General features: G+C 39.1%; 1 protein-coding gene across 13 annotated transcripts in view; it reads left to right on the top strand.

Moving 5' to 3' along the window:
- Positions 1 to 244: 244 nt before the first annotated feature.
- Positions 245 to 8,491, top strand: part of LOC129826244 (pre-B-cell leukemia transcription factor 3-like) — a 77,644-nt gene continuing 69,397 nt past the window's right edge. For 7 of the 13 annotated variants that reach the window (XM_055886755.1, XM_055886752.1, XM_055886754.1 and 4 more), the window contains exons 1-2: positions 245 to 1,679; positions 2,425 to 2,504. In XM_055886755.1, coding sequence (XP_055742730.1) covers positions 1,486 to 1,679; positions 2,425 to 2,504 — 274 coding nt within the window. In that variant the 5' untranslated portion in view covers positions 245 to 1,485. The remainder of the gene's footprint in view (positions 1,680 to 2,424; positions 2,505 to 8,491) is intronic. The other 6 variants (XM_055886753.1, XM_055886751.1, XM_055886760.1 and 3 more) reach the window with 2 other exon arrangements.

Here is an 8,491-nt window from a genome sequence, read left to right as displayed (position 1 = left end):
GAAACGCATAAGGCTTATTTTGGACAGATTTTGGGGAGAGTGAAACCTCTCGCTTCGCCTCTTCCTCTATGTCCTTTGTAGAAGTACATGAAGGGATGTGGTGGGTGGGCTTTCAGGACCATGCATCGGCTAGCAATAGGTCACCCTGGTCGTCAGTCGCATTCAAACACAGCGTTGATTGGTCGATGAGGTTTACTTCCAATATTATAAACATGTCTTCTGCTTGCCTACCCTATGAGGCAAGGCTTGGTAGGGACGACCATACATAGCATAGCCCTGAGAAGCGAAGAGTCAGTGCAATTCATTATCAGTTCTGTATCAAACTATATAAAACTCTGCTAAGCATTTTATTTTGTGTGTTACACTCCAATTTTTTATTATGTGTGGAGAATGACGGCATTTTGGTGCACGTGCACGGGTAAGGCATACGACAAGTGGGACTCCATCGTTATTTCATCATTATAATAACAATCTCAAGCACTGCTCTAGCATTTTATTTTCGGGGTTCCAGAGAGAAGTGACAAGAATATAGACCCCTCCTCTGAAGGGCGGAGCGTGCATTTTTATTCCGATTTAGTATTTTTTTGCTCTGACACGTCTGCACTGAGTGAGTGGCATTGGCACACTGTCAATCGCTCACTACCGCTGCCATCAAACAACATAAAGCACACAGGCAGAGGCTCGGGCTCATAAATTTCAGCAGGCAGATATTTTTGCGCATCGCTTTAAAGCGTGTAGCCTAATTAATTTCTCGCTGTTATTTTTTCTATAATTTTTCCACTAACGCTATTAACTTTTTTCTACATTTCATATTTTGTATTATTGCATTTGGCTACCAATGCCGCTCATGATTTATTTAATTGGCAGTTATCTTGGAAATAATTGCTATACATTTATTTGCAGGTAGAAGGTACTCATTTACTACCTAAGTGTTGTATTTTGTTTTTAATTGTTGTTGTATTTTCATTCACTTGCTCATTGCTTAATTTCACTTTGGATATTTTTCGCGCTCACAATAATGGGGATTTGAACATTTACAAGAGGAATTGCAAGAGGAAACATAATCAAAAGAAGACCGCTAATAAATGAGAGATCAGCAAGGATCAGCAATACCCAACACGTCAAATCTAAAGAGAAAGACGAATTGACAAGAGGACTCGTGCAGGATACGAGGGACAGCGGCTGTCATTTTGACAAAGAAGTTTTGAAGAATTATAGCTTATGCATTTTCAGACATAAACATTCATAACTACACACACTTCGGACCGTAAATAAACAAGATAGTAAGAAAGTGATTACATGGACACGCGATATTGATACCATCACTGGTACTCACCTATTTATTTTTTCTTATACGCGTAAGCGCAATATCACCAATATTCAGCTCCTTAACGCAACACATGTACTAGTAGTTTTTGTATGTGAGTTTTTCAAGCTAAATTTCCGTTTGTGTGGCTTAGTGCATTGATTCTGTTGCGGCTGACTATGGACGAACAAGCCCGGATCATGCAGGCTCTCGGCGGTGTCAGCTTGGCTGGCCACTCCGTACAAGGAGGCATGGGACTGCAGCCTCCACATGGACACGATGGGACAGATGATGGGCGAAAACAAGATATCGGTGACATTCTGCATCAAATAATGACCATTACTGACCAAAGTCTGGACGAGGCGCAAGCAAAGTTGGTTCATTTATATGTTTTCACTACAAAACAATTTACGCACCATTACGCACTATAGCTAATTAATGCCCATGTAATAACAGGTAGCTAGGCTATACAATGCTGCTCCATACCTGAAACCCACGGACAATTAGTTGCAGGGACCAATATATATAAAAAAGTTAACACCTGTCATCCAGTAATTCTAACAGTTTTGACACTTGCATCTTTGCCTAGTGTGGAGTCTACATAAACTTTTAGGGGAAAGTGCAGGCTATATATTTCATTTACATATAATGTTGCGTATTGGTAGGCTGGGCTACTGTAAACATTGATTGATGCGTATTTGTAGAATAATGTGTTTCACAGTAACTCATGATATTTTAAAATAACGTTGGGTAATGTCCTAATTTAATTCCATAGCAAGTTATTTTCCATTAGTAACACTTTTGAATGTACACTCTTGAGTAGTTTCAATTGTGAATTTTCAACAAATAAACTTTTTTTAAACTAACTTTGAAGTCATACAGAATAGTTAGTATTTCAACAAACAATACATCCATTGTCATTCGTGTTGACAAATAAGTCTTTATGTTAGAACTTTGAGATGCATTTCAACATTACCTACAGATCCTCCATGTGCAAAGTGAGCAAGACCTCGACGTTATTGTTAAGAGCAAGGACATTATTCAGTAATATCTTAAAAGTTTTAACAACTGTGGTGTTATAGTGACTATATTTCAATGTTGGTTCTTGTCTCAAACTGAAACAGGAAACATGGACTGAACTGCCACAGAATGAAACCTGCACTCTTCAGCGTCCTCTGCGAGATCAAAGAGAAAACTGGTAAGATTTCACATGCATTAAAGTGTAGGATTAAACAACACGAGGACTGTAATAATAGGAAACGTTGCGGAGCCTCAACGCATTTGCACACCGCCATCTTTATTTTCCTCTAGGCAGCCTTATCCGATGTTATCAAGCGGGAGACAGAATCAGCTCCGCAACGGAGGAAATTTGTAACGGGGAAATGTAGGCTATGGTTTCACCCGTTGAGAAGCATCCATACCCCACAAAAATGTATTATGTGCTCTCACGTACAAATTGATAGAGGGTTGTTATTCGATGGTTCCATTGCCGTGGCATGGACAAGCCGGCAACCTGCACATGTTTACGCTGTGCGTCACATTCTTTCTCCCGTTTCCCACAAATAAAGGACATTCACCGGCTTTGGTGTTTTTAGGCAACACCACACAGCGCCCATTATGTGAGCTGCATCTCAACTATGCGTCGTTGTGTTTTATTAACATTGAAAGTATAGCCTACAGTGATTATCCCTGTTTTCACTATTTAAATTAATCCCAAAATGTGTCAGTTACACTGTAATCTCCTGCATAATGAGGGTTTCTGACCACAGGATCACTATTGACATTATTAGCGCCAGTCTATCTGACCGTTGTTGCCATCTGTAACGCACATACAGCATTCATTGGATCAATAAAGTCAGACGTTTCTAACGTGACAAGCTAAGTGCAATGAAACGGTGTAAAGTGTATATATAACAGCATTGTGTAGCCTAATAGAAAACAACACAACAAAAATATTTGCCAGGCATTCGTGGACAGTCTTTAGAACCCGTCTCTGCACATCATTTAACTTTCCTAATACAAATGGGTAGCATACAAATTAGTAATTGTATTAGGGTTAACACATTGTTAGAAAGTAGGACATGATTTAAGATTTTAATTATTATGTATAATTAATTTTAAGTATATATTTTTTTATATTACATTTGTTTGGTCATCTTAGTAGCCTTCTGTAAGATGATGTGTAAAACACGAAAGGGGAAACAAGCTCCCCTAAACAACAACATAGTGTGTGTGTCCACTGTGTGAGTGCATGTGCAAGCGAGTGAGTGACAATTGTGGCACCATGCGACTTTAGGATCACCTTTTTCAAATTCTAACCATAATAAATCCACAAACTAATAGGTTGCTAATAGTGGGTTAACCTGTCTTGTGCACCTTTCTTGTGCGTTGCGATGCCATGCAATGCTGACGTCACAGCAAATGCAGCAAATGAAATATGATACACTGATAGCACAGTATTTTATCATAATGCGCCTTTTAATTTCTGTTGTTTACCCAAGGTTGAGTGGGCCTGTAGGTTTTGGTGAAAGGAGAATGCTCATAAGAAGCCACAAACACCACAGCCAATGATGTGATGCTTTTGTTAGGACAGGTAGCCAGTCATTCCAAGACCAGACGGATATCGTATGGACCTAATACACATAATATAACATTTGGATATGACAAAAAATACTAAGGATTTTATGCCCACATTATTGGAGAAGGTCTTTTTCATGGATAGGATTCCTCTCACAATTTTTATGAGCCAAAAGGAGGTTACTGCTAGTCAACTTCTCACATATAAACCTATTACAAAAATGTGTTTGCACTGCAATGTAAAACACAAATACAAGTTTTCAGTATTGACGGTGTATATGAAACATGTACAAAATATTGCAATTCATTATTATTGTTAAAGTGTTTGTGGCTTATTTTTTTGGCCAATACCCTATACAGTCTAATAGGCAGAGGTTCTTATTATTGCCCAAAATATTTAACTTTATTAAATACATTTAAAATAAAATGTCCTTTTAATTTTAAAGATTTCAAGTTGTGGAAAGTTTTTTTTCAATCTGTTGCCAGGAGCATTATACTTACTCTTGCTAGTGAATATTTGGTATATTTGATACCAATGGCAAAGTTGCATCAGTTAATGACTACAAGAGACAATACATCAGATTACAAGAGTGATGTAAGCATTTGGTATTTTCCCCTACATGCCGGTCAGGTCTAGGTTTTGTATATTGGTGTCTGTAGAGAGAGAGAGAGGGATGACAGCTGTCAAATACCGGTACACTCTTAAACCCATTTTAAAACATAGGAAAGTGGCCTATCATACAAAAAAACTTAAATGACATTCACTTGCTACTGCTTCAAAATAGTGATGGCTTGCCAGATTTGTGACCTTTGTGGGGCTAATAATAAGCAGAAGTGACTTGGGGAAGACCATAAAACTTAATGAACTTCTTGGCCACAGGAGGTGTCCACAGGGGCAGGAGAAGGGCCCGCTTGGCTGCCTTGCCTACTTGAGGCATTCTTTATGCCTGTCGAAAAGGAAGAGGGAAAGCGAGCATGCGATCGTGTAAGAAAAAGGGACAATGTGATCAATGGATGGTTTAGCTCGATGTAATAGTGTGTGAGCGACTGTGCATACAGTATTGTGTATGCTTCTGCGTGTGCATCATAGATGAATCCATGCATCAATATAAACACACTCAGGATATGTATGTTTCCCTATACGCTTTCAGATCTAAACCCCACCTGTAGAACTCAAATCTCCATGGGCACATATTGGATTACTTTTTACATATTTATATTTCATATTACATTAAAGATCTAATTAAATATGCATGAGGAATAGAGTTTCCAAGTATGCAAATTATTTAAATGAGCTTGTTTACCAGCTCAGTTGTTGTAATCTTCTTTAATCCCTTTGATGGCCTTTGTTTCAATGTATTTTTCCACTAAACAATATTATTCTGTACTACATTGTTTGAGCACTCAATTTAGAAATGGCTGTGTAATAATGCTTCTTCTGGTTGTACATTTTCTCTATCCCAGTCCCTCTGATCAGTGTCTGTTTTGTGTGCCGTTTGGCATTTGGAAATAGCTGTAAAGTTATTGTTTTTACTTTTATGAATTTAAATCCACTTTCTGTTTTGAATTGAGACGTGCCTCAAAATTCAGCGGTGTGTGTGTGTGTGTGTGTGTGTGTGTGTGTGTGTGTGTTTTGCTTGTTTGCAGTTTTGTCTACATCTTATATGTATGAAAACATTTGACAGGTGGACATTATTGATCTGATTGTAACCAGATACTCCAGTGCCTTCATGTGATTATACTTTATCAATAGATACATAATGCAATTCAATGCAATTAGTTTGATAAGATATTTTGTCGTAAATCAAAGGAGAGAGCAATGTTCGGAAATATAAAATGCTCATTATTATTCTTGGTTCACACTGTATCAAGCATAAATAAAAACAGGCTAAATCAAACCAGAAGTGTTTGTATTGTAGCCATGTAAACAATGACAGCAAACATACGTATTTACATCTGTTTAAAGAGTGAATGGATGATGTGTGTATGTGTCTTGAGTGTGTGTGTATCTGTGTGTCTGTGTGTGTGTGTGTGTGTGTGTGTGTGTGTGTGTGTGTGTGTGTGTGTGTGTGTGTGTGTGTATCTGTGTCTGTGAGTGTGCGTGTATCTGTGTGAGTGTGCGTGTGGTTAACATGTGGTTTGGAGTCACAGCCTCCCCCCTCTTAGCCATTGACAGAGCTCAGCTGGTCTGGTGGCCTTCTTGACCGGGCTGTTTTTCTTTCCCACTGTGGGCCATTCACATGCCCCTGTGAATCTTTGCCCCTTTCATGTCTGTTCAAGTGGCACACAATCCCAATGTCATTTAACCATGCAATGATCCCATCCGGTGAAAATCATTTCCAACCATGAATTTGACAGCAGTGCAACAAACAAACACAGCTTTAATTATTTTATGTTTAAAGTATGTGCTTCAAAACTGCGCAGAAAATGTATTTTTGGGAGAAGAGTAGAGTAGTTGTATCAAGGCTCTCTTAAACTGCTCCAGGGGAACAATGTGGAACAATACCTGATATATATCTAGAATCTTTACATTAATATGCATGTTAGAAATACGACGGACATTTCAACCTGTGTGGAGAATTAATGTATGTATGCCTCCCACTTAGAATCTCAGAAACTCACCAGGGACCTCGGTGCATGGCGTCAAGGGCGGGGGGTTAAGTTAAATCTATTTTTCCGCTTGGGTCAGTAGCCCGTGTTGTGTGGTTGGGAAAGAGAGAGGGATGCACTTGACTGGTAAACAGACAGATGGGTTTTGCAATGCAAGGCTGTTTGTAGTGTTCGGAGGATTTTTGGCACTCTTATTGTAGACCTAGAGCAGATTTCCTCATTGCTAAGACCCTAGAAGTATTAATTCACTTTGATATGCTAATTAGAGGGCATTATGGAAGAAATGAGATTAAGTGGCAGCATGAAGTCATTTGCTTGTCAGTAAATTGAGTGTTTTTAGCAGGAGGGGTTTGTTTTTTCACTTTCTCTTGGTTTTTGCATTTCAATGAGCTGAATGTGAGATATTGCTAAAACTGCTAGAATTCTGTGCCCTTTTTGTTTTTTCTCTCTCATCATGTTTGACACTAGCAATCTGCAAAAGATCACACAGGTTTGTTCTTCGACATTACCATTTTTCCACACCTCTTCTGAATTGTGCCCAGCATGTCAGGGGCAGATAAAGAAAAGTAAACTCTAAAAAGATAAGTATGCTGTCATTTCTTTCTGCCATAGCTTGAGGAAGAACTACAGTGCATTGTGGAGGGAGATCTCAGTGCTAATCAGATGTGCTGGGTTTGTTTTCTCTTGCTCTTCTTTCCCCTCTCTCTCACCCTGGAAGAGAGGCTTTCAGCAGCAGCGGGAGCAGCAAGAATAACAATGGTGAAAGATTACCTCCATATGGTATTTCTGACCAGGAAAAGAGAGGTTCTGCTGCAGGACTCCTCTTTGATGTGAGGTTTAATCAATAGAAAGAGATTACAGAAAACTATTACAATCTAAATCACAGCGCGCCACTGAGAGGCTTAGTCCTCTTCACAGCTCTCTCAGCTGCACTGCACTCCTCCTGGCTGCTTATTGACCTGTTGTTTTCTTGACCTTTGACTCATCAAGTTCAGAAACGGGAGGTCTGCAGAGGTAAGAGAGTGCAGGAGACTCAGGCTGATCAATGCCCACATCCAGTGTGTAGAGCAAAGGATTAGAGAGACTAGCTACACTAACAGACTAGGGGAATGTCAGCATTGTGTTGGACAGCATTATGTTAGCCTCCTCACACTACTGAACACACTGCTGAACATGCTACAAAATGTGTCTGTTTGTTCATCTATGTGCACGCTGTGGTTATGAACACTGGACTGGCTGAATTAATTTCAGAGTGAGGTTGTAATTAACCACATGCAAGGCTGAGTAAAAACATTACCTTGCGTAAATATTGTTAGGTTTTAGGGGTAAGCATTTCTCAAACCTTTCGGGAACATTAATTTCAAGGCTCTCTGACAGAGTTAATGAGCCACCTTAATCTAGTTTGTTGTTAATTTGACATCCCATTATTATTATTATTATTATTATTATTATTATTATTATTATTATTATTATTATTATCATAGTAGTAGTAGTAGTAGTATTTTTATTAGTATTATTAGTATTTGTGTTAGTTTTCTCATTGTAATAATAATACTATCTAAGTTAATGATATCAGTATCCTTACCATGGCCCAAGATCACAAGTCAGTATTTGTGAAGTCTGCCTTGTTCTTTACCATTTGTTTTTTTTATAGTGTTGATTTGTGCACAATACCAGAGTCAATGTATGCCGGGGAACAGAAAGCTATTCAGCAGACAGACAATTGACTTTGGCTGCTTTTTGTTTGAGGGTGCCTCAGTGATGTGGCTGCAGTGACTAGATAGCGCTCGGCAGAATGGTTCTCTCACAGCTGGGTTCCTGGCCGTCTCAATGGCAGGGCCACTTGTGCTTCCTCTGCATCGGGCAGCGGGCAGGGGATTGGGAAGATGGGGCTGTTATCTAAGCAGCTCCCAAATTCACTCCTTTCACCTAACAACAGAGAAAAAAGAGCAAGCATATGACAAAGAGAGAATAGAGAAAAAGTAGGGTGCATATCAG

This window comes from Salvelinus fontinalis, chromosome 28, assembly GCF_029448725.1.
Source record: "Salvelinus fontinalis isolate EN_2023a chromosome 28, ASM2944872v1, whole genome shotgun sequence".
Taxonomy (NCBI): Eukaryota; Metazoa; Chordata; class Actinopteri; order Salmoniformes; family Salmonidae; genus Salvelinus; species Salvelinus fontinalis.
This window is presented reverse-complemented; position numbering and strand designations above follow the sequence as displayed.